Below are 27,694 nucleotides of genomic sequence, written 5' to 3'. Positions count from 1 at the left end.
CTGATGCTCGGAGTCGATGCCCTGTGCCTGCTGTTCACCATCAGTGCCCCACACAGCAGTGTCTGCCCACGTGTGCTGGGAGCAGTGGCTCAGGGCCGGCCTGCACCACTTGGCCTCAGTAAGTGCTGCTGTCCCACCCTTTGGTGACACTGTCAGTGCCTCCAGATGCTGTCAGCTCTCTCCGCCCAGTTGCATGTGAGCCCTGGATGCTGCCTGCCCGTCCCTCCCTCTGTTCCCACACAGCGTCATCCTGTGATGCAGTGCTGAAGTGCAGAACAAACCAACTATAACAATAGCTTCTTCCCCAAGGAGCCTCCTGGACAGTACAGTGAATCTCAGCTGAGCCAGGAGAGGTGTGAGCAGTGACCTTGCAGGATGGCACCACTCAAAGCAGTCGGTGGAGCACATGACAGTATGTGTCACGGATGGCCAGGAGTAAATCTGCTCGCAAACCATTGAGGTCAGGCACGCTCAGAACGATGCTGTGTGATGGGCACCAGAGCCAGCAGTCCTTGCCGTGCTGTGGAGTGGCTGTGTGGGCCCAGGCAGGACATCCCATACCGTGCCAGATCCACGTAGGTGAGAACTAGTGCCTGCAAATAAATAATTCACAAGTGTTAATGGGCTGCCGGTTTTCTCGATGATCACCCGCTTAAATACGGGTTTATCATGAATTTACCAGGCTTTACCTTGCTTAGCTTCTGAAATCTGACCCAGTCAACTGTGAGATGATGCGGCCACAAGTTCCAGTAGCCCTCCTCCCCACCAGCTGTGTTGGTGGACAAGCAGCTCTTTGTGCAGAGCAGCACAGCCTCGAAGCGGGCTCTGGCCAGAGGAGAATATTCCCTTGTAACCCTCCATGGTGTCCTGCATGGCTCGTTAGAGAGGTGAAATTGCATGATAGCAGCACGCTGCAGTGAGTCACTGCACTGCTGTTGTGGTTTACAGCAGCTCTCCAAACTGCCTCCTGCTCAGCATGCCCCAGGACCTGTAATTGCAAACATGTGAGTGGACAGAAAGGACATTTTTCCAATTCCGTGTTATTTAGCATCAGGAGATCTCTGATGGCTAAAACAGATGAAAATCTCTTTCTGTGGCTATGCTGTCACCTCTGAACTAATGGTTCTTATCTTGACGTCTCCTTGATGAAGTATTTTCTACAAATTCTTTGTCTTTCTGTTGTCTTTATTTTCATGCTATCCAAGGATATTCAATTTTTGCCCGATTCCAGCATCTCTTGCCAAGATTAATACTCCAGCTGCCTGGAAACTCTGAATTCCATTGTTTTGAATTCATTCTGGTCTTTGAAGCACTATACATCTCTGCTATCTCAGAGCCTGATCTTTCAGGATCTTTTTCTACATATTTTGGCCAGACTTTTCTCATGCTTACGTCTCTTCTTCTTTCCATCTGCTTGCTGCTTTTGTCAGCTCTGTGCTCACATAAATCCCATACCTCTCCTTCCAAATCCCTCTTAATTCTTTTTTTTTTGTGTGGGTTGCCCCAATTCTTTCATAGGTTCTCCATTTATTAATTGCAGATCAGAAGTTCACCTTTTGCATGTCGCTTCACACAGGTGTTATCACTGAGTTCAGTGCCTCCTTGGCCCTTTGGTAGGAAAAACTCATCTTTATCCTGATTATAGGTTAAGGTAATTTAAACCTGTTTCTAATTGTCCAACCATAGAAAAGCAGAACAAATTATTGTTATTTTTTTTTACCAAGTGTCTTTCATGTACACAAAGGTTGATATCTCCTGCAGCCTTTTTTCTTGTCCAAATCACCATATTTCCTTCTCTCCTATCTGTAGTTTGAAGAACTATCAGTAGATGATAGTCAGTGGCCCACAGCAGACAATGCAGTCAGTGTGATATTGAAGAGCAAGTCAGAGTGCTGCCTACTGATGGTTTTGGTCTTTTGGAACACTTCTTGGTCACAGTTTTCACATGACAGCATTGAACTCTTCTGAAATGCTGATTTGTGCATGTCAAAGATGCTTTGATTTGAGGCTTTGGCATTCTCTGATCTTTTGGATGAGTTGCAGTGTTAGAGGAAGGCAGTGCTTGCATTCACACTTGCTTTGATTGATCTTTCTTGGAGATCTTTGTTTTAAAAAGAGATATCTGTGGGTATCTACTGATTTCCCTTTGGGTGTTTGTCAAATAATAGGAGGGATTAACCCACCTGCTTCCAACTCAGCATTTCTGTGTTCCTAGCAATCATTTGTATGCAGGGTGCTCAACTTCAAGCCGAGCTATAGCTGAAAGGTGGCGATAAAGCAAGCACAGTGTCTGTACAAAATCTGTACTAAGTTCAGTTGCCCAGCTTGTGTTGCCTTTTCATTTTCTCATTACGCAAAGTACTGTTTGTGCTCCAAATGTCAAGAATCTTTTTTTAAACTCCTCTGCTATTGTTTTCTTTCCCTGCTGAAGCCTTTCTCCGTGTCATTAATAAATATGCAAGGAGCCCTTGAGGGTCTGCTGGGCATGTTTGTTCGAGCGTGTCCCTCTCTACCTTTTGTGTTATTTTCTTAAGTAGGAGTCCCAGAGATGGTGTTGGTGTGATAGGACAAGCAGGCACTTCTTTCACTGCATAAGTGAACAGCAGTGCAGTGTGTGTGAGAGCCACGATTTCCATCACAGGGAGCAGTGCTGTGGGGCAGTGTGTGCTGGCAGGCTGTGCAAGTCCAGCCAGAGGGCTCAAGTAGCTGGTGTAGCTGTCCTAGCCACCAAACACACACACAGGATGGGCCACGAAGGCTCTGCGCTTCTCCTTATGAGTCAGCAGTGGCTGAGTGGGTGTGCAGGCCATATGCTGCTGCAGAGACATTTGGAGACAAAATGTTTTTAATGATGAGCCTACGGTGTGTGATCTGGGAGCTGGCAGAAGTGGTCGTCCAACTGCTCTCTGTCATCTTTGAAAGGCCGTGGAGAATGGGAGAGGAACCTGAGGACCGCTGGGAGGCCAGTGCCACTCCAGGCTTCAAGAAGGTGAGAAGCTATGGGCCGGTCACCTTCATCTCCATCCCCAGGAAAGTGATGGAACAGCTTGTTCTGGATGCCATCTCCAAGGACTTGGAAGAGAAGAAGGTTTTCAGGAGTAGTCAACACGCACTCACCAAGGGGAAGTCGTGCTTGATGAGCCTGGTAGTTTTCTAGCAGGCAGCGCAGAGCCTGGTTAGAGGCTGTAACTAGTGGTGTTCCCTTGGGGTTATTGGTGCTGGGTCCAGTCTTGTTCAGCATCTTCATCAGTGACCTGGAGGAGGTGATAGAGTGCACCCTCAGTGATGTGCTGGTGATGTGGAGCTGGGAGGAGTGGCTGGCACACCAGAACGCTGTGCTGCCCATGGCTGGTGTTTGTGACTTGCACACATGCTTCCAGATCGCTTTCAAAGTTCATTTTTGTGTTGCTGTAATGGTGACTGTTTCCTGTTTTTCAGGGGATGACTTTTCGTTGATCCAGCAGGAAATATATATGGTGAAAGAATGCAAACATTGCAACATAGTGGCCTATTTTGGGAGCTATCTCAGGTAAACAGCACTGCATTACCTGCGTTTCTGCTGGCTTTTTCCTAAGACAGTCTCTGTCTGGTTTATTACTTGTATCCTCTCTGTGTTCTCTGGCTTGAATTCCATTCAGTTCTCTTCTGGCTTTTAAACAACACAAAAAAATAATTAAAAAAAGTGACTAATACTTTGTTTTCTCTGCTGGCCAAAAGGCTGGAATATTTTTATCACTAGGAACAGAAAGAAACTTTTCCCTTGGAGACTCTTGCAACATATCCAATCCTACTCACTTGCTGGGCAGATTTTAAACGTCTATCACTCATAATATAAAACGAGCTTGGGCAGAGTTGCTTTGGGGTATTGTATTTAATAATGGGAAAGTACAGGCAGCAAACTACAGGAGAGCTGTCAGCCTGAGCTGCTGCTAGCAGCATTGCTCGTGGTTGTGGTGCAGCAGAGGCAACGTACTGAGAGCAAGGCTTTGCCAGCTGGCTGCATCTGCAGGCACACACATTAAACCTTACATAGAAAGTTGGGGGATATTTTCCATCTCGGTGGAGCAGTGCCATGTATCAGCTGGCTCCGTGGGAATATATATCCCCAATTTGCTGATGTGGTCATTTTCAATGAGGCTCTGTCTGTGGGTTTCTTGGAGGGCTGCATTTTTCTCGAGTAATCTGTGCAGCCCAAGTGGGCTTCACAGAATAGCTGCATTTTGAAATCCCCAGCAACTCTTTTGGAGGCCGTGTAGGATTTTTTAGGTATGATGAGGTAATGTCAATCTCAGATTGAAGCTGTGACTTAGCGTGCTTGGCTGATGTGCTCCTGCTGATAGGAGGTGAACTTCAGGTGTTTTTTCTCAGTCTCCTTCCTTGCAGTTAGGAGGTTGGTGGTAAAGCAGCATCTGATAAATTAGAAGTTTAAAGCTTGTCATTCTGATAGATGAGATAATAAATTGAGAGATATATCATTAGTAACATGTAGAATGTGGAACTGCTTGTTGTGTATCAGTGTGTATTTTAAACTAAGAGTGATGGTGGCCAACAGAAGATACTCTCAGTGGCTGTTACTCATGTGTCCTGCATACAGATCAGCCAGCTCCTCATGTCTGTGTTTGCCCTTTCTTTTGATAGCCGTGAAAAGCTGTGGATATGCATGGAGTACTGCGGCGGGGGATCCCTCCAAGATATCTACCACGGTACTTTGGGAACTCACTGTAACCTTTGTACCCTCTGAATGATTGATGCAAAGGGGAAAATCTGAAAGCAAATTACTGCGGGGCAGTTGGTGCTGGCCAGTACTGCATGTGCTTTTTTCTGAAGAAATAACAGTGTTTTTTAGCTACAGTCAGCAGAGTTTGTCAGGAGTGCTGCTCAGTGTAGCAGCACTTGCTCTGTGCCTATTTCCTGCCATCCTACGCCAGAACACACTTAGTTTTTTAATCATGGCACTGCTCCTTTCTCTCCTGACACGCAGGTAACTGGAGCTTGGTTTATCCCACCAGAGAGCTCTTCAGTATCTGCAGTTGCTGTACGGTGGGCTCCTGCCAGCCCTGTGCCTTCCAGTGTTGGTGTGTAGTGGCAGTTGATCTTTTTTTTCTGAAGGCACTGGAAAAATAAAAGACCTCTAAAAATTAGTTCACAACCAGAAATGGTGCTAATTAGCTATGGAATCTCACTGTGGGCATTGTCATCTGTTGGTGAGCTGTTGTTTTTCTTGCAGAAAGCCTTTCTAACAAACAAACAAAACCCTCTTCTCAGCTCAGTGTAAAATACAGTCTGTGTAGGTTCATAGGTACATTAGGTTGGAAAGGACCTACAAGATCATCTAGTCCAACCATAAAAAGTAGAAAAGGCTTCTAACTGCCACGGCAGTACTGCTTTTTGGGCTGCTTCTCAATGTTACTTACATGCCACAGCCTGTAGACTTACACACTTCTGTTTATTTTCAGTAACGGGACCTCTGTCAGAGTTGCAGATTGCATATGTTTGCAGAGAAACTTTGCAGGTACTGTACTGCTGCAGATACGTTGTAGAGTCGTATACGATAGAGACTGTGCAGAAGTAGTTACGAAAGAGTGGTTTCAGAAGACGATGCAGTGCTGTCACATCCATTTGGTAGCGTTGGGAATCCACCTGAGGCCAATCCCAGTTGTCCATATTGTGTAAATAAAAATCAGCAAGAGGCACAGCAAGGTTTGTGCAGGTACTGTCAGAACAGTGCTGCTTTCGTGGTGCAGTTTGCTATGGTGCATGAGCAGATGTGGATCCCACTGCAGGACTGAAATACTGAAACTCAGTGCTGTTCCTGTCCCTTGGTGATCCTGGAGGTGGCAGTGAAAACGTGGAACACAGATCTTTGCAGGCTGAGCACTGTCTGGGCAGTTCTCATGCATTGCTGTAACACAGCAGTTCGGTGCTGAAGTTGTTTAGGACAAAGCTCTGAAAGCAGCTAATACCCAGTAGGCAAGGGTAAGTAACTGGGTGATACTAATGATTAAATGTACAAAAAAAGATGTAAACCACCTGCTTGATTGTGGCATTAAATTCCAATCATCTGTGGAGAAAAGATTACAACCAGGTGGCTGCAACTGTTTTGTTTTCTGATTGCCTGTAATTGTTGAAATCCAAGATAAGGTGATGAAGACGGCGTGCTTCTGTAAGCATTTCCCTCCATGCTGTCTGCATCTGTGGATAATTGAGAATCTTGAAGCCACACACCTTTCCCTGAAGCAGTGGCTGAACTGGTCCCTGCTGGAGGCAGGGGGTGCAGCCCATGCAGTCACCTGCTTGGCACTTCTGTTCCTGATCTCCTGTTGCTGCAGGAACTGGTACTGCAGGCCGGGCTGCACAGCACCTGTTTGCTGAAACCTTCAGGATTTCAAAACTGGAGCTGATGTTAGCCGAGGGAGGCGGTGCTGTGCGTTGGGCCTTGTTCTGAAAGTGCCCATTTACCAATGTAGAATGCTGAACTGCTCTGTGTGGATCTCCACGTGCCTTGGCTGGAGCTGGGGATGAGGAACAGAACCTGGCACACTTCCTGCCTGCTAATCTCAAATTTTTGTAATTTTGCAATAAGACACATTCAGTGATTAAACGTGGTTGGATGGGGCTGGCTCTGCAGTCTGTTAACAGCTGTGAAAACGAAGTGTCACATCTTGTTTTGTTTCCAGGGTCTCGCTTATTTGCATATGAAGGGCAAAATGCACAGAGATATAAAGGTAACTTGGAACTTTGAGAACCCCACCTTAAACTTCCTACCGCAGAAAAATACTCCTGACAATGCAGTTTAATGTTCTATTCATTATGTTTTAGGGTGCAAATATTCTACTAACAGACTACGGGGATGTCAAGTTAGGTAAGTGGCCAGAAGTTAATATGAAGAAGGAAAGCTAATAGGAGTTTTTGGATGCAATCAGTGATGGGTTTAGCATGTGGCCGTGTAGCCTTTCTCTGAGGAAGAAATTTTGTCTTGGTGAGAATATTCAGATTTTGTATGGCCTTCTTTCTGTTGAGCAGCACACATACAGCAGTGACTGAGTTTATAAGCTTACAGCAGAAGTCCTGTATTGATACAGCCAGTTCTCTGTGCTACAAACCTCTTGTATTGCACTTCGGGATGTAAGAACACATATGAGTGAGATGAGAAGTTCTGCATTCTGTTACAGTAATTACAGTAATTGCTTTTCTCAGCCAGCCAGCCTTGAAGCTTCCCAGCTCTCCCTGGGACTGAGGTTACTGGGTGTTGATGGGAACATTTATAGCCAGAAGGGCAATTCTGCACCTGGCAGTGTGTAGAAATGCAGGGTCTGTCCCTGGCTGTGCCTCCAGCTCAGTGTGTGGCATTGGGTGTTTCCATGTACGTGGAGGTGAGGAAGCTCTCTTTGTCAAGCACTCTGGGTTCTGCAGACAAGCATTCAAAGAGATTGGCGTTGCTGGCTTCCTCTAATGCTGCTTTGCTTTTAGAGGGGCATGGGCAGGGCAGATCTTTTGTCTGAGCACCCTGCCTTCAAAGCCCCCATCTGCCTGCCTGCTGCCTCTTTGTAGGAGCCTACCTGCAGTGAGGGCTCTCTGGGAGGGAAGGAGCGGACAAGGAGACATCCTGGGAGACAGAACGAGATGGGCATAGTCTGGGTTTGAAACAGGAGTGGTTGTGAGCAGCTGCTTTGCTGCCCCTCAGGAAGCAAAAACCTTAAAACCGATGGGAGCTTCCACTAGCTCCATTAAACTTGGTGTCCCTGCCAAGCTAGTTGCATCTGTCCACCACTATCCTCCATCTATCATACTACAAATGCAATAAAAATAAAGCTGGACTTGAATGACTTGTGGCTCTGTAACACCACCTGATCGTCCGCAGCTCTCAGAGGAAGGGCTCATTATCCCCCAACAGAATCTCCAGAAGCAAGACCAGGTGGCCCCCATGGCTCTGGGGGCTATCTGTAAGGAGCAGAGTACTGTTTCCAAAGCTGGTTTTCCCCCTAGCTGTTAAATTGAATACCCTCTGAGTTTTGTGGGGTTGCTTGTTTGCTGTTTGGTGAGGTGGAAAAGCAGTGAGGAAAGGAGCAGGATGGTGGGTGAGCTGTATGTAGAAACTAATTATTTTAATTCCAAAATATGCCAGTGAAGAAGTTAGTTGCTCTTATTAGTCTTTAACTGTCAAAGCTTAATGAATTTTTTGTGTTAGAAATGGGAGTGCTTTTTCAAATGTGGTGCTTCCTAGAATGAAATTGGAGTGTTACATTCAGATTTCTAAGTGAATGATGATTTTATTTTCCAGCTGACTTCGGTGTAGCAGCAAAAATAACAGCCACCATAGCAAAGAGGAAATCATTTATCGGTACCCCTTACTGGTAAGAAACAACCTCCATTGCTGTGTGCTTGCAAAGCTAAGTGTGCATTTACAGATCATGCCAAGAGCTCTGAAACGTACATGCTGAATGGTGCCTAAATAAGTAAATATAGAAGCATACAAGAGTGTTTTGAAGTAGATGAAGCAAACAGATACACTCCCTTTCTTCCAAGTTAAATGCCAAAGGGGGAATGGTGTCTGGGGAGCACTGAGTGCAGCTGCTGGTGCTGTGAGGCTGTGCCTGGAGGTGGGGCAGCATGGCTGCTTCTCCCAGGTTCATTAATGCAGAACGTTCTCCCTTTATCTGAATGCACAGTGGCCACGTGGATTCTCTTTAATTTCATGTTCTTCTCAGGAATAAACCTGAAGACATCTTCCAGGTTTCTTCACAGTTCCTTCTGCACAGCAGAACAGACTTTAAGCGATCATTTAATCATCTCTAGTAGTTAATTTTCCATGGAAGACAGCATTCAGTGTGCAGTCATATCAGCATGAATCTCGAGCTGGATTACACATGTAAATGAGCTGCTTTTGGGTTCTGACAGTACCAGATGCCTTTCTCTTAGGATGATGTTCTTAGTACTGCCTGGGTGTGTACATGCAGCTTAATCCAGACAATGGCATTTAATTGTTCGCTGCCCTCCTTATTGGCTGCAGCAGGAGGGCACAGGGCAGGAGGATTATCTGCTTGTTACAGCATTGCACCAGGAGTGGTGAGGCTCTGGGTCTATTCCTAGCTCTGCTGGCAGGTTGGTGGCCTCAGGTGGAACACTCAGCCTGCTTTGTGCCCTGCAGGCAGCAGCAGGCTTCTTGTGGGGCTTCCTGCACCCCCGTCACTTTGCTCTGTTCTCTGACTGATGCCTTCTCTCTGAAGGATGGCCCCAGAGGTGGCGGCGGTGGAGAAGAACGGCGGCTACAACCAGCTGTGTGACATCTGGGCGGTCGGCATCACGGCCATCGAGCTCGCAGAGCTTCAGCCCCCCATGTTCGACCTGCACCCCATGAGGTTGGTGGGCAGGGCACCCCGCTCACCTGGCTGAGCCCCTTCAGCCCCAGCAGGGACTGCTGCCTGCAGCACAGCTCTCACCAGGGCTCCTTCCCCAAGCTGCTCCCCTCTGCCTGAGCTGTGGCAGTGTTGAAGGCACCGCCCTGAAGCTACAGACTTCAGTTTAGAATTGAAATCAGAAATGGAGGTTTAAGGTTGCTATTTTATTTTAGTTGTAGTGTCAGCAATGCTGCGATTAAGTGTAATAAATCAGGAGAGAAACCGTAACCTGACGCTTAATGGGATTATGCATGGCGTTATAAAGACTGTATTTAAAGATAAGAAAATCAACAGCTTTACCACATCTGTCTCTAGGATAGCAGAGTCTGTAACCCAGTTTCACCATTATGATTCTTATCATAAAGTATTAATTTGAAGTGTTTAGATACCAGAATGAAAATGATTTTTTTTCCACCATATAATAACATTATTCTTCCTTTACCTTCAGGGCTTTGTTCTTAATGTCAAAAAGCAATTTTCAACCACCAAAGCTAAAGGAGAAAGCAAAATGGTAGGTGTAGCCCTCTTCTTTGCTCAGTATTTTGCAGACAGTATGAAAAAAAAAGTATTTGTCATTATTGAGGATGGATGGCTGTGAAAAAAAGCTTAGTTTTAAGCTCAGTGCCTTGAGAAGTGACCTCACCTGAAGGAGGGTTGGGTGAGGAGCTGCATGCTGCAGGTGTCCATGGAGAGCAAATGAGGGAACTGAGCTCCAGCAGCAGAATGTGATTTATTTTACTTGAGATAACGTTGTGGGCGGAAGAAGAGACAATTGGAAGACTTCAGTTTGTCTGCAACTTTGTACTTCGTTTTCCTGTCTGTAGCCAAGAAGTGTTAAATGGGTTTGCCTGGAGTTTGAAGCTTTGCTGGGTACCTCACTCACAGTTAATGCTGTAACAGCTGAACCTGGAAAAAGTTGGACTAGTACCCTGCATGCTCAGTTTGTTTTCTGTATGCTATGTTTGCCATGCAAGTTCCAGAAACTGGATTTCTGTTTCCCTTATTTTCTTAACTTGGTAACGTAGTTATTCAAACCTGGGGTGCATTGAGGTACTGAGGCAGTGTTCTCAGTGCATCCCTTCATCATCTCTTAAGTACCAGTGATTAAATCAAAAACACCTTCCTGAAAAATTAACTGTAAGACCTCGTTTTTCTTTCTTTAAGGTCATCAACATTCCACAATTTTGTCAAAATAGCACTTACAAAAAATCCAAAGAAGAGACCGACAGCAGACAGGCTCCTTGCTGTAAGTGATGGGGGCAACAGCCATCAGTGATTTCTTGCTTCAAAGTGAGCAGTGCACCCATGGGAAATCAAACTGGAGCCATGTTCTTTCCTTGGTCTTACAGCATGTCTGAATGAAAGAGACAATAATTAACTATAAGAAGCAGCAAGATTTTATTCAGGGACAAGAATTGATATGACTTTTGGTTGGGATAGTTGCAGAAGGTTGTCTCGTGTTCTCTCTGCAGCTTACTGGGGGGATATCAAGTATAGCCACAGAGATGCCACTAAAGAAATAGCTGAGTGCCCAGAAAAATGGCAGAAATCAGTGTTCTGAATTGAACATCTGTTATTTCACATTGTGTATCAGCTGCGTGATGTAACTTGTTCCTTTTTGTGGTTTCAGCACAGCTTTGTTGGACAGCCTGGCCTCTCAAGATCTTTAGCAGTTGAGCTGTTGGACAAAGTTAATAATCCTGACAACCACACACACTGCAGTGAAGTCGATGATGATGATTTTGAGGTAAGAACATCTTTCATTTTTTGGCTTGGGGTAAAAATACTGTTTAAATATCCTGCTTTGCTCTCACCATGTAAGGCTGCAGCTTGACAGGAGCACTGCCCCAGCATTCTTACAGCTCCTGTGAGTTACTGTGCTGGAGGAGCAGGACATCACACTTCTGCCTTAGGGTGTGTATGAGGTGCAGGTTGTGCAGGGTCTTGGCTGGGACAAAGGTGGTGTATGTGACAGTTGCAACCTGTTCTTTTTCCTCATTGGTTTGATTGTTGATGGAGATACAACGTAAAACCACATAATATTTTGTGTTCTTTTCTGTTGCAGCCTCACTCTGTTGTTCGCCATACGATTCGTTCTACAAACAGGAATGTCAGGGCAGAAAGGACAGCGTCAGAGATAAACTGTGAGTTCCTAAGGTGCTTTGCCCTTACGGTGATGTTACTTTGTTATACCAGTAGGACCCTGGGGTCATTCTTCAGCTGTGTGCCCTGGAAAATCTGTTCCACTGTTGGCACATTTGAGAAGCAAAACCAGAAGAAACAGTGTGTGAATGTGAATCTTCAGGAATGTTCTCATAGAGTCACACAATGGTTGGGTTGGAAGGGACCTTAAAGCCCACCCAGCCCCAACCCTGCCATGGGCAGGGACAGCTCCCTGCAGCTCAGGCTGCCCCGGGCCCCATCCGTGGCCTCGGGCACCTCCAGGGATGGGCACCCACAGCTCAGTGGGCAGCAGTGCCAGCTCCATTTTTCCAAAACAGAAATGCATATTGTTCTGTTTCATTTCATCTCACTGCTGCGTAGTAATGTTCAGGCAGAAATCTTTTATGGCCAATGCAGTTTTTCCAGTTCTGTGATCCCTGTCGCACTTGAAGCCTTACTTAAAAAAAACCAAAATCACTAATTACAGGTAAACATCAAAAATGAGGAGTAATTTGTTAATTAGGCATATTTTCACGTGAATATGTCAGCTGTTTTTCTGCAGTAAGAAAATACAGTAAGGTGGTGCACTTTGCACACAACAGGGGGCTGGAACTAGGTGATCTCTGAGGTCCCTTCCAACCCTTTCCTTTCTGTGATTTTGTGTTTTTCTTTACACTGCTTCAAATTCATTAGTTTGACCTTTTCCTGACCCCAACTTAGGATTTTATTAGCTGTCCTCACCAGGGCGTGTGTCAACTCCGTGCATTTTCTTTGTATAAAACCTGTTATTTTCTTTTAAAACAATATTGATACTCTACTTGGTTGGATCTGAGATGGAATTTTGAGCATAGGAACTCTTTTTCTGTGTTTGGACTGATGCCTGTGGTAGCATAACTGCTGGCTGCTCTGAGTCACAAGCATCTCACTTGGAGGAGGATCACTGTTAAAAGCCTTTTACGTTTTTTTTTCCACGTGCTTTAAAAATAATGTGTGGTTACACAGTTGCATATGAGTGTGTTTTCTTATTACTCTTTGGTATCACTTCTCATCTCTTCCTTTCCTGTGTGTTTCATGTTTGCAAGTTTAAGCTTCTGGGCAGTAATGAGACTGGAATTGATGGGCAGTTTATGGGCCAGTTTGGTGCTGTGAGTGTTCCTGTACCATTCTGTGATGTGTGTTTCACTGCAGTAAGCACTGGGAGGGTATTAGCACAGTGCTGAGTGTATTAAAGTGGACAACGTCGTGTTTTGCAGTTGATAAGCTCCAGTTTGAACCCCCTCTGCGGAAAGAAACAGAAGCTCGGGATGAAATGGTAAGGACAAGTTTGGTTTTTCCTTCTTTCTTTCAGTCGTAGCCCCTTCCTTGTTTTGCAGTCCAACTCAGAGTGGTAGGTATGTGTCCAAGCTGCAGGTCGTGATAAGGCTGCTCTTGGTCCCCAGATAATCACCATGTTTTTAGGAAAATGAATTGCCCTCTGTGCTTTGGGCAGAGAGCTGTACCCCTGTGTGAGCTGCTGCTGTTTGTTCCAGCTCTCAGCAGCTTCCTGCACATCATGAACCTTCTTGTGGGGCTCTATGTGGCTGTGTGCACGAGGGCTCCCTTTCTTATAAGGGATGTGAATAGCAACATCTTGGAAGTGCCCCGAATGGAGACTCCATCTCTCACCATGAATTGCTGCTCTCATGTCATTTATTGTTATTTGCTCCTGGCACTGTGCCTGTTCCAGGTGCTGCTTTTCAGTCTGAGCTGAAGGAGAAGACATTATCTTTTCAATAGTTGTTTGTACTGTGAAGCACGACCTCACTTTGGAGTTCTGTTTTGTTGCTTGTGGGTCATTCTGCAGAGCTTGGGGATGTCCCAGGCCTTTCTCACCCTGTGGATTCCATTTGGTAGGGGAAAAAACAATGAGCATTTCTGCATCCTCAGGCTGTGGCAGCTGGCACCAACTTTGCTTCGCATTGGAATCCTTTTGTTGAAGGTGGAAGCAGCAAGTGAGTACAGAGTTTAAAAACATCTTCTGTTTGTGTGACTGAATGAATAGGGTATGAGAGAAAAAATGCTGAGCTGGAAAACCAAACCATAAGCTCAAGTGTATTTTAGAAGGAAAGAGATGTTACTGGTTTGCAGTTGCCCTTCTGCAGTTGGTTGGTCCTTGTCTTGGAGAGTGAATCTCAATCTGTTTTAACAATGAGCAGTAGTTTGTTTCAAACTTGTAGTAGATGGAAAGCAAAGCATCTGAGGACCCCAGCACTGCTGAAATAGTGCTGCCAAAGGCAATTTTGGGAAGGAAGGAAAAGCAGTAACATTGCAAGGGCTGAGTTCAGGATCCTGCACTGCCCTTGTGCTTCTTGTGAGCCACTCGTGTGGCTGTGACGTTGTGTGGCTGCACTCAGCTCTTGGCAGTAAGCGAAGGAGGAAAGAGCTCTGCACACACAGTGCTGTGAGTGTCATCACAGCTGTGCGGGGTTTAGGGCTGCAGCCTTGGAGGCAGAGCTGTGATTACCCCTGGGCTGAAGCAGGCCTGAAGTGAGGGAGCACAGCTCTGCCCACATTAGTGCTGAATCGAACACATCTGTGGCTTCCTTTGGCTGCAAGCTGTCGCTTTCTGCCTTTAAAGGCAGCCTCTGAATTTGTGAGCAGCACTGTGAGAGCTTAGCATAGCGATGCACCTCCGCAGGGAGGATGGACTTCAGGTTGAGATAACAGCCAGGCAGAGCCCATTTCCCAGCTTTGTTTGCAGCTGAGCAGCAGGCAGTACGTTTCTTTTTGCAGACAAGGCCTTGCATAAGCGACGCCGCTGCCCCTCGAAGGCTGACCTGTCGTGCAGGTTGCCTTAGGGTCTTTTCTAAGTGCAGCTCATTTTTCTGTGACTTTCAAGGCCCTTCCTTGGCCTGTCCATTAGTGACAGTGACCTCTCTCATTCCCTCATTCCTGTTTTGTTTGTGACCCCCGTGAGCCTCAAAGCCTTTCTGTGAGCTCTGTGCAGGCAGCAGGAGGGAGGTGGGCTCTGAGTGCTCATCTTCCTGTCCTCCTGCAAAGCGACTTGCTGATTTGATTCTCTTTCTGTAGAGTTTCTGATACTGTCTAAACCACGTTCCATGACCTCTAGAGGTCCCTTCCAACCCCTACAATTCTGTGATTCTGTGACTTTTCTGTATGGGTTCTGTGGATGGGAGGGCCTTTTTTTCTGTTAGGTTTTTATTAGTTCCTGCTGACAACTCTTCTTCCCTCTGATTGAATGCATGGTAGGGGTGTGTGTAGTCGTGCAGATTTGCAGGGTCCTGGGTTGCCCTGCAACCTGAACAGCCCCTTCCAGGGGTTGGGTGAGGAAGGAAGGGCCGTGCCAACCTACAGAGGGCTTAATGCAGTGAGTGAGAGTGCTTTGTTTTGAGAAGGGCCATGAGGTGCTCGTTCAGAAACCGAATGGTGCCACCAAATGGATTTGGGTGCACGTGTAAACCTCAGTGCACAACTCTTAATTTCATGAACGTTTTACCTAGGGGGCTGCTTACCAAATTTGGCGATGGGAGCGAAGATGTTGAAGAGTGAGTGAACCTCCTTCGTTCTGCATTGCTCCGCGTGGCTCTCGCTAAGCAGGCAGCGCTCTGGCAAAAGCTCTTCCTTTAAAGGGCTGCAGGCAGCTTTGCCACTCACCAAGTGAGAGCTGGTCGTGCTCCAAGGCCTAACGCACGCTTGTCTGGTTGTCTGATCATCTGGAGAACGTGTGCAAAGCGATGCTTTCTTCCTTGCTCTCCTCCTTTGGGGTGTATGGAAGCACCTGATACTTGCAAGTCGACTCGGCGTTGACTAATCCATCCAGGCCTAACAGCAGCCGTGGGCATGCAGATATCCCTGCAGAGCTCTGGGGGGGTTTGTGCAGCTCCTCCCTGTGGCAAACGTTGGGCTGAGCCAGAGCAAAAGCTTCAAAGTGTACGGAGTGGCTGGGAAGCTGCGTGCTGCTTGGCCCCAGGTTTGGGTGCAGTTGGGACTGTTGTTCATAGATGTCCAGTGCTCTTCTTTTGCCACTTAGAAGAATCCGGGGAGGACGCTGCTCTGCACCATGACTTACTGGCTGGTGCAGAAGTGCAGCATTTGTGCTGTCAGGAAGCATTTGCTAGTAAAGCAAGCACAAAAGCACCACTCCAGTGATGGGAGGGTGATGCCTTCAGTGAACCAGTCCCTTAACGTAGATGATGTGCCCGTCGGGTGATGTTCTCTGACAGCTGCATTTATGAAAGAAATTAAGTTTTTATTAAAAGCAACACCTCTAACAACATTAACATGCTCATGTTGGTATTTTTGCCCCCCAGTCTCGGTCTTCTGGTTCAACCCCACTGCAAAGCTGCAGTGAGTCTTTTCTGTGCATCTAGCTTCTCTTATTTACTGTCATTGTTCTCAGTCGATTCTATTTGTATTGGTTTAACTAAGACAGCTACTGCACCTTTGCATTTTAGGTCAACCCTGAAGCGAGCAGGGCCACCTCCACTACCCTCTAAGGTGAGTGACTGTGGGTTTCAGCGGTTTGAGGCAGCTGAGCCCTCCTCGTGCAGTGCTTTGCATTTGTGCTTTAGAGAGAGCTTGTGATGTGCTTTCAGTGTTCTGCCCGCTGCTGGGATTTTTCTTTGGAGGAGGAATACCTCTTAATTATTCTTCTGTCAGATGCCTTTGCTCAAAGGCTGATGCCTTTTTAATGTAGCAACAGTGTGTCTTGAATTAAAATTTACATTAAGTGTGTGCTTGCAGATGCCTTTTCCCAGGTAATTGACACCTCTTTTGTCTGTTGCAGCCAAGAATAAGCAGTTACCCTGAGGAAAACCTCCAAGATGATGAAAAGTCTCAGACCATAAAACACTTCCCTGACTCACAAAACAAAGCCCCACCAGCTCACAGGAGGCAGAGTATTCCTGTCTGTGGGCCTCAGAGTGATTCTTCCCCCATTGGTATGACCAACAGCATCAGCAGCCCAGGATTGCTCACAGCTAGATACAGTGACTTGGGTAAATGCATTGCATTTCCTAAAGGGGACTTGTTTCCTGCAAAAGGAAATCAGTTTGGGATCAGCTGTGTTTTCAGCAGAGAGTTATTTTAATACAAGCTGACCACAAAGCACAGCTTTCCTTCTAACGTGTGTGCTGGTTCTTATTAGGGCCGTGACCCTTGGTGGAAATGTTCTTCCCCAAGCAGGGGTGCTCAGCCAGCAGTGCCATTGCCTGCACAAATAAAAGCAGTCAGCATGCAGGAAGGATCATCTGTAAGAACCTTGGCACAGCTTTATTCTCAGGGTCTGTCTGGATAACGAGGAGCCTTAATTACGGTGTAGCTTTGTGTGTGGAAGGGTGGCTAGCCTTGGCAGCCTTGGCCTTCAGCTTCAGCCTTGGCTGCCTGAGGTGTCCGTATGAAGCTTCATAGTTCACTATGCTCTGCTCCTGTTAAACACAGGGGAGAAGCAAGAGTAGAGCAACAGTGTTTTCTGTTTCATTATGTCAAGCGAGTTCCAAAGTGTACATGGGCTTCTTTATAGGAAACGGGAATGGCGTGTTGAAACTCACTGAGGAAAATGCAGAAGCATCTGGACAAATCCCTCAGCTGCCACGTAAAAAAGAGAAAAGAGATTTTCCTGTGAGTACTGTGATGCTCAGTCTCATCAGCTGCCTCCTGTCACCCTTCCTTTCAAGCTAGCTAGTGTTATGTCGGTGCGTGGGACCTACGTTATGATCTTTCTCTCTTCCTGCAGAAGCCAGCTATCAATGGTTTGCCACCCACGCCAAAGGTGCTGGTAAGAAACCCCATTTGTGCTCACAATTGTTGGAAGCCTGCTGTCGTGTCATCTGTAGTGTCAGGAGGTTCATGCTCTGAGCCACCACCTCGTCTGGGCTGGCATCCGCATGCCGTAGCCCATCGCTTTTCATTCAGTTCTTTACGCATTAAATCCTTTCCTTCAAATCCTCCTGGCACTGTTCAGCTGGGTGCTGAAGAGGTGCACACCTCAGTGGCTCTGTGGGCTGTGGTCAGTGGCACTCTCTGTTTGATAACTGGGGGAAGGAGGTGGTGATGGGAGAGCATTACAGAACGTTTCTTCTGCTTTGGCCTTCTCACACGGTTACATAAGTGCTCCGTTTTGTTCTTACCACTGGGTAAGATGTAATTTCGGTCCCTCTTTGCATTTCTTAATGTATGTGAGGTCTACAGAAAGGTTTGGAAGGCTGCACTGTAGATTTTGGGGGAAGTTGGAAGGATTTTGCATGTTACAGTGAAGTTTGAGTCTGAAGAGAAAGGCAGCAGCGGTGCGTAGAGCTGCGTTAAGCGGCCGAGTGCCGGGAGGTGGAACTGGTGCTGGGAACCTGTTTGAATTTCCAGCTTCTGTCTCTTTCAGATGGGAGCGTGTTTTTCCAAAGTCTTTGATGGTTGCCCTTTGAAGATTAATTGTGCAACGTCGTGGATCCATCCAGATACAAAAGGTAACGTTATTTCCTGTGGGCGTTTGAAGCCCGCCTGCTGCCGGCGCTGAGGAGCTCGTGAAGTGAACCACTGCTTGTTTTTCAGATCAGTACATCATCTTTGGAACAGAAGAAGGTATCTATACTTTGAATTTGAATGAACTTCACGAGGCAACAATGGAACAGGTGATCTTGGGTGTGTCGGAATGGCTTTGGTGACGTGAAGAGAGAAAGTTGTGTGTTAGAAGGGGAAAGATGGGACGCTGCACTTTGTGGTGTAAAATGATTTGCATCAGAGTCATCACTGGAAGTCCCAGAGTGAAAAGTTCCCCTGCTTGAATTTTGTTGCTGTTTATATAACACTGCTTTCAAAGGGGCTGTGTACTGAAATAGCTTTCTCCTTGGAGACAGCAGATTGCCTGGTGCTTCTTTCTCCATCTGATCTCCACTAGGTGGCATATTGCTTTTCCTCAGGGTGCTGCTGAAGCCCTTGGCTGTTTACTTTAGCTGGTGTTGTTATCACCAATAATCACACGTGTGCTTCTGTTTTCTTGGGCTCCCTAACCCTTTCCAGAGGCACTTCACACAGTCACAGTGGTGCTGGTTTGCTTTTTTGGAGTCAGAAGTAGCAGGGTGTTGTTGGCAGGGAACTGGGACGGGCAAAAGCGAGAGGTTTGGAATGGTTTGGTGGTGCAAAGTATGAATTTGAATTTGATGCAGTGAAAAGATCCTTCCAAGTGCAGAGAGGTGAGTATACACCCGAATGCAACAGGAGAATGTAGAGTTTGAAGGCTTCAAAAATGTTTTTGTAGCATCAGCAGATTCGAGGAACAGCTACTTGCTTGTCTAACAAATGTCTGACAGTAATGTCTGCGTAGGACATTTAATGCATCCTGAAATTAGTTTCCTTTCCTGAGAGAGCAGCCTCAGCTGGCTCACTCCAGGGCCTTACAGCAGTGCTTCAGCCATGCTGGTTGTTTTCCTACTTGTGTGTATTCATGTTGTGATTCCTCACCACCAAATGTTGGCACCTGAGATATGTTTTTAACTGTTTCTCGGGTTTTTCATTCTGGTCGTATCCTTCAAAGTGCTTCCTGTCTCTCCAGGGTTAATAACCCACTGGTTTCTCAACCATAAAATGGTTTGGGTTGGAAGGGACCGTTGTTTTGTGTTTCCAATCTCCCTGTTTTGCTGCATCCAGCAGCAGGGATTATGTTGAAGGTGTGGGCATATGAGCAGCCTGTCCTGCACAGCTCTGCACTCACCTCTTGTTATCCCTGGGAATTTTAGGGATGTGGTCAGAGCATGGTGGGGATGGGTTGGGGTTGTTCTTGTGATCTTTGAGGTCCTTTCCAACCCTTACGATTCTGTGAGTCTGTGAATTAAAAAGTTTGTCCTCGAGGCCCTTGGTCGTCCTCCAACAGTTTTTGGAAATAAGAGTTGCAGAGACCTTGGGGTTTGAGCCAGTTCTTAAGTACTGCGAAGTAAACGTTCGTGGCCTGCTGACATGAGTGTATCTGGTCAAAATAGTCATTAACTTGGCTTGTATCTGCTTGCAGCACAAGTTTGTCCACCTCATCATGTAGTCCAGATGCTCCTTCCTGTCAAGCTGTGGGCCCAGCCTTTTGCTTTCCCACTTTTCTGCTCTGTTGGTTTCTCTTGTTGCCTCTGTCTAATTAGCACTGGTCATTTGATTTACACCTTAACCTTTCTTAGGTTTCTTCATCCCAGCTTATCCCACGGTTGCCTGTTTGTCCTCAGCCTTGTGTCCTTGTTTCCATTTGCTGTACTATGGGTTTGTGGTACTTATGGCATAGGAGAACTCAGAAATATTTTCCCATCTCAACTGTTGCTTGGAGAGGGCCCATAGGGACCAACTGTTCCCTTCATCGTGCTGTGGGGAGTGGTGAATGAAGGGTGCTGAGTGAGTTTGGAGGGACAGACTGGAGGAAGGTAAACGCAGTGGAGCTCACTAAAAGCATAGCACCCCCATCTGATTCAGCATTTTCCAAGCTGAGGAGGTATTTGGTGTAGCATTATGTCTGTTACTTTCCTGTGCTGGTCATTTCTTAGGAAAAGTTATAACATTTTACTGTGCCCATTGGAAATAGGTAAACGTTTGCTTGAACCAGTGCAGCTGTTCCTTTGCAGATCCTGGACTCCAGCACATCCCTGTTGGTGGTGGGGGAGGTGGACTAGATGGGCTTTAAAGGTCCCTTCCAACTCAAACAATCCTATGATTCTGTGATCTTCTGCAGGGATTGCAAAGCTCCCCTCAGCAGACCACTCTGCTGTTGTCTTTTTTTAATAGCCTTCTTTAAAAACAGCTTAATCCTGTGAACTCTTTTACTGGAATTTTTTTCTCACGGGAGGCCCTTATCTGTGAATCTTCAATAAATTCAGTCAGCAGCAGCAAAAAACCACAAAGCCCATGTCCTTATTCTGTTATTCCTTTCACAATTGAGACTCCTGGATGCTGTCATTCCCTTCAGGAGGCTTTACCCTTAAAGCTTCCCAAGTCTAGACTGGCTGCCCCTTGTGTAACTCCCTTCCTCTGTAACGAAGGCAGGTCCCAGAATTGAAGTGGAAAACATCATGTAGAGGGACAGTGGCAGAGAAGGCTGTGGGGATGAATCCCTGCGTGCTTCAACTCATGGAAACAATCTCTCATTTCAGCTGTTTCCCCGGAAGTGCACCTGGCTGTATGTCATCAACAACACCCTGATGTCCTTGTCAGGTGCGTGTAAGTAGAAGAAAACTTTAAAAATGATAAAGATAAAAACACTTAAATCTTAATTCAGTACATCATATGTTCGTTGTTCTGAAGTAGAAAACTGTGCATGGTTTCTTGTGTTTGTGTAGGAGGGTTTTTCCATGAGTGCTTTAGTTGGGAAGGTTTCCATAGCTAGAACTGCACCTTCGCAGGCAATAGATTCACTTGGCCAGGGTTTCCCACCATTTTATTTACTTATTATTAATCAGTTTGGAGAAGATTTGGCATCAGTTTGAAAAGAGGTTGGTGTTTGTCAGACTGCCCCAGTTGTCATTTGACAAAGCACCCAGACAGTGTCAGCATCCTCCTCTTTGGTTCCTGAGCCAGGAGAGCTGGAATAAGGGCACGTTCAAACGTCGTGATAAAATTAAGAGAGGATTAAGCCAGAGCTTGCTCAGGCAGCTGCATTACCGTGGTGTTGCTGCTGGGTTTGATCCCTTGCTGTAGCCTGCCTGCATGTCAGAGCCAGAGTTAGAAGACTAAAGCTAAAACAAAACTGGTTTCAAAGTGAAAGGAGGAGGTGGTGGTGGTGAGGGGCTGCTGACGCAGCGGGCGGATCGGTGGGAAGGAGGCTCTGCAGCTCTCCTGGCACTGCTAGCAGGGAAACAAGTAACATGGCACACAGACTGAGGGTAACGTTGTGCCTTTAAAGACACAGGTTTTGTGTTACACCACTTCCACTGATTTATAGATAAAATGTCCCAGTGTGGTTAATTGCAGTTGTGTAATTACGGCCTTCTAAGAACGCGTGCATACCGTAACAGTCAGAGCTTTGTTAGTGTTATGAACTGTGCATTGAATGCCATGTCTTCTCTATATGCATTATTATCGTTGTCTTGTTTTATTTTTCTTCCTAATTGGACTTGAAATATCTGACGCATGTGGTCCATTTTTCTAGAAGGTAATTTTCTCTCCATCCATTTTCCTATCGTGCACGGCTCCCTGCCGGAGGTGCGTGTGCTGGAGCAATGTGTGCTCTTCTCTCTTGCAGGGAAAACGTTCCAGCTCTACTCCCACAACTTGATAGCTTTGTTTGAACAAGCCAAAAAAACAGGACTAGCTGCTCACATTCAAACCCATAGGTTTCCTGACAAAATATTACCAAGGTACAAGTCTTTTCCTCTTGCAATCAGTAACAAATGGCAGTCCTTTGGAATCCTGATGGGTTGGGAGCATGGAAGGCCCTCGGCCTCTCACGTTGATGTGCTTTTTGTACCTGTTATTGCAGGAAGTTTGCCTTAACGACAAAGATTCCTGACACAAAAGGATGTCACAAATGCTGTATAGGTGAGTACATGCATTGCTTTCCTTTCCATTTTGTGCCATTCAATGGGAACTTTTCATACCAGCCCTTAACCTAAACATGCTGCTAACTAGGCTGAGATCCATTGGGAAACCCAGTGGAGGATGCCAGTGGTGTGTCCTTTGGAAAACTGGCCCCAGCACCATGCGAGGTACCACTGTACACTTTTGCTCAAGCAGAGTATGAGGTCCCCGGCTGCAAACATGGCTGTCCTGTTCAGCTCATCTCCGGTGTCTCCAGTAGGCATATTTATAAATTATTCCCGAAATCAGGCTGCTCTTGCCTGTAACTGAGCCAAAAAAACCAACCAGCCCTTCATCATGTCTGTTGCATTAGCTGTCAGAGCACACGGGGAGTTTTGGGGCACGTGGACTGCTTGGAGATGGTTTTTATTTGAAGTTGCAGCTGGACCTGGACCTTTCACTCCCCCTCCTCAGCCCCAGGAAGACGGTGGTACTGTTTTCTGGCCACTCAGCACTTGGCCTCTTCACTGGGACTTAACACATGCTGGTTGTTAGTAATTAGGAGGGTAATTGCATTCATCTGAGACGTGGCACAGTATGAATCGCTGTGGATATTCAAATGGCAATCCAGAAAACAGTTAGCAGTGTGAAAGTAAGGCTGTTGGTTAAACCATTTGTAAAGATATCTGCAGGTTGTATTTCCATCAGGCCTTCTGGCATTAAAAGGGCTTTATTTTGTTGTTCTGTTTGTTCCATGCAGTAAGAAACCCATACACAGGACACAAGTACCTCTGCGGCGCGTTGCAGTCCGGAATTGTTCTGCTACAGTGGTATGAGCCAATGCAGAAATTCATGTTAATAAAGGTATTTCCTTTTGGTTTGGAACATGTACTTTTGCTTGCCCCTCTTACTGCCCCATTACCTTAATCGTGACATAGAATCATAGAATCTCCAAGGTTGGAAAAGACCTCCAAGACAATCCAGTCCAACTGTCCACCTGTCACAGTAGTTCTCTCCAAACCACGTCCCTCAGCACGACATCTGAGTGTTCCTTGAGCACAATGGTTTTGAAATAACCTGTCTAGAATTTGTAGCAGAGAGTCCATCTCTGTCTGGTGCCATCTGTGGGTTCTGAGCACTTGATGCACGCTGACTAAGAAAATCCAGTGGCTGAAGTCAGTGCAGTGTTGGATCTAGCCCAGCACCAGCAGAACGGACTGGCATAGGTCATAGCCTGCTCAGCTTAACAGCACACTCTGAGGAGCAGTGAAAAGCACTCCTGTACCTTTTACACTTGGTGCGTGTCATTTTAAGCTTCGTACCCCCAAGGCAGAAGGAATCTTTACCAATGCCTGTGTTGTTTTTTCCCCCCAGCACTTTGATTTTCCTTTGCCGAGCCCTCTGAATGTGTTTGAGATGCTGGTGATCCCAGAGCAGGAGTACCCGATGGTGTGCGTGGCTATCAGCAAGGGCTCTGAGCCAAACCAGGTCGTTCACTTCGAGACAATCAACTTGAACTCTGCTTCTTCGTGGTTTACAGAAATAGGTGCAGGTATGCTGCCTGGGCTGCCCTGCAGCTGTCTGTCCCCTGCTGACTGCTGAGCAGCCTCAGAAGTCACTTGGAATCCCTTTGTGCTAGGCAGCCTCTATCTGCACAGAGCACTGAAACTGATCCCAAGTTCCTCTTGTGATGATCTGCCAACCTCAGTGTAAACTATCCTGAAAGACTTCATTTTTAGACACGTCTCTCATTAAATTTCCTTAAATAGTAATGCAGACCCTGCTGATTGCATTCTCATTTGTGGTTTGCATACTTCTTGCTGGGGTCAGTCTTAATGCTTTTTCCCCTTCATTCCTGTGTCAAGACTCACATAAATGCATTCCTGTCTGTCCTCCAGCCCCTGGGGGAGGACTGTCATCTTCAGCTGCTTATTAAGAAGTAGAATGTTTTGGTTTATCTTCAAAAGCTGGTTGATATCTTGCAGATGCTTTGCTTTGCAAGCACTCTTGGATATGCTTTTTTACGTTTAAATACAGCTGTGATGAGAACTTCATTAATTAAAAAAATATCCAAACCATCCAATTCTAGTTCAGTATTAGCACAATAATCTTCCCAGTTGTGAGTTTAGGGAAAAAGAGCACATTTTATAGGGGCAGAGGTTCCCTTAATGATTCCTTTTGTTCATTGTAGCTCCTCTTCTTGAAGGAAGCTGTGCTAAACTGTAACACAAAATGTATTCCATGCCAAGAACTGTAGTGCTTTCATATTGAGTACGTGCCTTGAGCTCATGGGCTTGTTCCTAGGCCCTGCTCTGCTCCTGCAGCACTCTGGGATGGTGCAGCACTAAAGAAAGGTATAAAAGAATCACAGATACAATAGGTTGCAAAAATGTTTGTGGTATGCCAAAACACAGTGGCAATCAGCAGTGTCTGAGGGGGTTTCTGAGCTCAGTCTCACAACGTGATATCAAATAACCTCTTTCCTTTTCCACAAGGCAACCAGCAACTGGATGCCATTCACGTGACACAGCTGGAAAGAGACACCGTCCTGGTGTGCCTGGACAGTAAGTGACACACCCTGCTGCCCTCACACGCCTCCTTTGGCCACAGCTGTCATCTTACCTCTGCCTTAAGTTAATTGTTCTCCCTTGGTGACTCATCTGTGTGTGTTTCCTGGCTCTCAGCACAGGTGACTGACGCTGTGGATTGCTCTTTCCACTTTGGCTCTCGTGATTCCACTTTCCATTTGTGCACCGTTCTCCTTTCTTCCCCACACACAACGCGGTGCAGATGAGAATAGATGTGCCCATGTCACACACAGTCACTGTAACCTCTGTACCCCAGAGGTTGGTACCTCACTGAGAACTCTGCAGATACTTAATCTGCCTGAGTCTGCAGCCGTGATCTGTGTTTGTGTTTCTGCACTGAGCTGGGTATCTTCAGGAAGGCCGTCAGTGAAGTCTAAAGACATATGAAATCAGTAAGAAAATGTTCTGCCTTTATGTTGAGAGAAGTGTTTTAATGTTGGCTTTTCTGCTTTTTTTTTTTTTTTGAGAATTTGTGAAAATAGTGAATTTACAAGGGAAACTGAAGTCAAGCAAGAAGTTGGCCTCCGAGCTGAGCTTCGATTTCTGCATTGAGTCAGTGGGTGAGTGATTGGGTTCCATCTGCTTTCAAGGGCTGAGAACGTGGGGGAAGGAGGGCGTGCATTGAGATCTGACTGACAGAAGGTTGATAAAAGAACCACAGTTGTGATGCTTCCCTGAATTCTGACACGCTCTGGTTCATTAGCTGCTGCTCTCAGGGCTGTGCTGAGTGCCATGCACGGGGACACAGCTGATGCTGAGCAGAGACACAGCGTGACTCTGAGGAGCAGTAAGGGAAAACAATTGGGATTCAGGAAAGCAAGGCATTATATATATATATAAACAAGTTTTCTGCAGTACTACTTAAGGAACACCGTGTTCTTCATCCATTATTTGAAAGAATCGAATAATGAGATGGTTCAGAGCTGGTAGTTCATTGTGCCAGAGTCCTCTCCATCTTCATGCTCGTGGCTCCTTAGAAGCAGCAGTGATCACTGCTGTGACCTGTGGTTTCCAGCAGTCCCCAGCACTGCTGGCAGCGTCTCTGCACTTCTTGGTGCTTTCTCCAGAGTCAAGTCAGTAGGAAAATAAAAATCCAGGGAAGTGAGGGGAAAAAAAGAGATAGCTGCCTCTTGTCTTGGCAAACAGTGAGCGTCTGAGTGGCGTGTTTGGAGCTGGACTGCAGAAAGTGATGTGTGCCTCCGATCCAAATGGTAATTCCAACCAAGTCTTTATACTGAGATTTTAGTTTCGTTCTTCTGTCACGAGTCAAAGTCTCACACGTTCTCTGTCCACATGGTTCCCATTATCACTGCTGGTGAGAATCCCAGATTTCCTGGTTCCGATAAGCCATGCCTGGCTCTGAGTTTGTGTTTCTGCTCTGCAGTGTGCCTTCAGGACAGCGTGCTGGCCTTCTGGAAACACGGCATGCAGGGCAAGAGCTTCAAGTCAGATGAAGTAAGTAACCTCCCAGCGTCTCCTGGTTTGACCAAGTCCTGCTCCTTACTTAGCAGTTAGGCTCCTTTAGCTGCTTCCCTGGGGGCAGTGCTGTGCCTGGTGTCTCAGAGCTCACACCGTGCTCTAAGCTCCTCTGTTTCCAGGAGTATCATGCAGAGGCTCTTCGGTGTGGTGTAAGCAGCATTTGGGTTTCCTGGGTGTCCCTTGGGAAAACAATAAATAAGCATCCTTTTTTCAAAAAGAACATCATCTTTTTCCATGGCATCCTCTGTGAAAGCAGGGAAGCTGATCTGTGCTGTGGGACCACGGTCCATCGGTGCCCCCAGCAAGTCCTCTGGGCTGATAGCAGTCTGCAATTTAAAAAGTGATGTAAAGTAAGTTTTACTTTATGTGGTTTAGAACGCTGTTTTACTTAGTGCCAGTTTGTCTGATTCAGTTCTGTAATTTTCACTGAATGGTATTTGAATTTTTGAGTCTTCCTTCCAGCTCAGACCAGGACATCTCCTTTTGCCTCTGAAATGGACCTTAACATCTCCATGTTTCTGCAGGTTACCCAGGAGATATCAGATGAAACCAGGGTGTTTCGCTTACTGGGCTCTGACAGGTAATCCCCTTGAGGAAACACTGCCCTGTTTTCTTTATCCCACAGCAGCTCCGTCTGTGGTTAATCCCAGAGGACGCAGTCACACTGTTTCTACCTGCAGTAGCTGGGGTGGTTTTTCATGGTGAGCTGACATTATCTTGGCAGCAAATTGCTTTTAAAAAGGTCTTTGCTGCTCTGGACTGTGAGACCTGGAAGTAGTGGAGCAAACGTGGAGCTCTTTGGGGTTTGAATGCGCCGTGGTGCGTTCACCTCGTTACCCCAGTGCTGCAGCACACGCTGCTGCCTCCTGGTGGGACACCTTTGCTGAAGCTGCCCCAGTTCCTGTGGGTTTGGGGGTGTGTACCTGTGGTTGCTCAGACAGACAGAGCCGAGGAGTCAGTTGTAGCCCCCAGACTTCTGCTCCCTCCTCTGGCAGGTGGGAGGGCAGCCTGCTTCCCTGCCTCTGTTCTGCCTTAGCGTTACAGAAGCGATGCTACAGAGTGGGAGATGAGGTAATAGGTTCAGAGGATCCAGTGCCCCAGGTCCGTAGGAGTTCCCTCTCTCTCCGTCCTCCAGGAACCTGTGCACAGCCACGTGCTCTGTGCTTCGCCGCTGACCACACACGGGTGTTTTTGTGTTTGGTTGCAGAGTGGTAGTGCTGGAAAGCAGGCCCACGGAGAACCCGACCGCTCACAGCAACCTGTACATCTTGGCTGGCCACGAGAACAGCTACTGAGAGCAGTGGAATGGCCACGGGAGGAACAGAGGAGCATTAGGGAGCTCAGTACACGTGGGACTGTGACTCTTCTCTTGACACCGAAATTTTGCTGTTTTCAGGTGGAAATCAATACATTTCTTGCAGCTGGGAACAGCTGGTTCTGTCTCTTGCCACTGTGTGGTTGGTTATGTCGAGTTTGCTTATTAAAAGCTATGAAATAAGTAGCCCTTTACTCATTAGTGTAGGGAAACAGAGCCTTTAAAATAATGTTATTCAGTAAAGGTGCCATAAACTGTTAATTATTTTACTTCCC

The 27,694-nt window shown here is 46.5% G+C and overlaps 1 protein-coding gene across 2 annotated transcripts in view; it reads left to right on the top strand.

The window, feature by feature from the left end:
* The window catches only part of MAP4K5 (mitogen-activated protein kinase kinase kinase kinase 5), a 50,238-nt gene extending 22,839 nt beyond the window's left edge, over nucleotides 1-27,399 (top strand). The window contains exons 3-32 of one of the 2 annotated variants that reach the window (XM_065748404.1): nucleotides 3,439-3,529; nucleotides 4,639-4,703; nucleotides 5,457-5,512; nucleotides 6,678-6,725; nucleotides 6,820-6,862; nucleotides 8,282-8,354; nucleotides 9,228-9,359; nucleotides 9,847-9,909; nucleotides 10,563-10,644; nucleotides 11,029-11,145; nucleotides 11,464-11,542; nucleotides 12,815-12,873; nucleotides 13,488-13,552; nucleotides 15,062-15,106; nucleotides 16,016-16,058; nucleotides 16,348-16,558; nucleotides 17,083-17,180; nucleotides 17,296-17,337; nucleotides 17,935-18,019; nucleotides 18,105-18,184; nucleotides 20,675-20,735; nucleotides 21,763-21,877; nucleotides 22,000-22,058; nucleotides 22,798-22,901; nucleotides 23,412-23,589; nucleotides 24,533-24,601; nucleotides 25,093-25,185; nucleotides 26,010-26,080; nucleotides 26,629-26,684; nucleotides 27,312-27,399. In XM_065748404.1, coding sequence (XP_065604476.1) covers nucleotides 3,439-3,529; nucleotides 4,639-4,703; nucleotides 5,457-5,512; nucleotides 6,678-6,725; nucleotides 6,820-6,862; nucleotides 8,282-8,354; nucleotides 9,228-9,359; nucleotides 9,847-9,909; nucleotides 10,563-10,644; nucleotides 11,029-11,145; nucleotides 11,464-11,542; nucleotides 12,815-12,873; nucleotides 13,488-13,552; nucleotides 15,062-15,106; nucleotides 16,016-16,058; nucleotides 16,348-16,558; nucleotides 17,083-17,180; nucleotides 17,296-17,337; nucleotides 17,935-18,019; nucleotides 18,105-18,184; nucleotides 20,675-20,735; nucleotides 21,763-21,877; nucleotides 22,000-22,058; nucleotides 22,798-22,901; nucleotides 23,412-23,589; nucleotides 24,533-24,601; nucleotides 25,093-25,185; nucleotides 26,010-26,080; nucleotides 26,629-26,684; nucleotides 27,312-27,399 — 2,471 coding nt within the window. The remainder of the gene's footprint in view (nucleotides 1-3,438; nucleotides 3,530-4,638; nucleotides 4,704-5,456; nucleotides 5,513-6,677; nucleotides 6,726-6,819; nucleotides 6,863-8,281; nucleotides 8,355-9,227; nucleotides 9,360-9,846; nucleotides 9,910-10,562; nucleotides 10,645-11,028; nucleotides 11,146-11,463; nucleotides 11,543-12,814; nucleotides 12,874-13,487; nucleotides 13,553-15,061; nucleotides 15,107-16,015; nucleotides 16,059-16,347; nucleotides 16,559-17,082; nucleotides 17,181-17,295; nucleotides 17,338-17,934; nucleotides 18,020-18,104; nucleotides 18,185-20,674; nucleotides 20,736-21,762; nucleotides 21,878-21,999; nucleotides 22,059-22,797; nucleotides 22,902-23,411; nucleotides 23,590-24,532; nucleotides 24,602-25,092; nucleotides 25,186-26,009; nucleotides 26,081-26,628; nucleotides 26,685-27,311) is intronic. The other variant, XM_065748412.1, reaches the window with a different exon arrangement.
* The last annotated feature ends 295 nt before the right edge of the window (nucleotides 27,400-27,694 follow it).

Source organism: Cyrtonyx montezumae, unplaced genomic scaffold (assembly GCF_038088225.1).
Source record: "Cyrtonyx montezumae isolate F1298 unplaced genomic scaffold, pur_monq_1.0 scaffold_10, whole genome shotgun sequence".
In the NCBI taxonomy this organism is placed as follows: domain Eukaryota; kingdom Metazoa; phylum Chordata; class Aves; order Galliformes; family Odontophoridae; genus Cyrtonyx; species Cyrtonyx montezumae.
The sequence above is the reverse complement of the archived record's forward strand: the minus strand, read 5'-3'. Positions and strand labels throughout refer to the sequence as shown.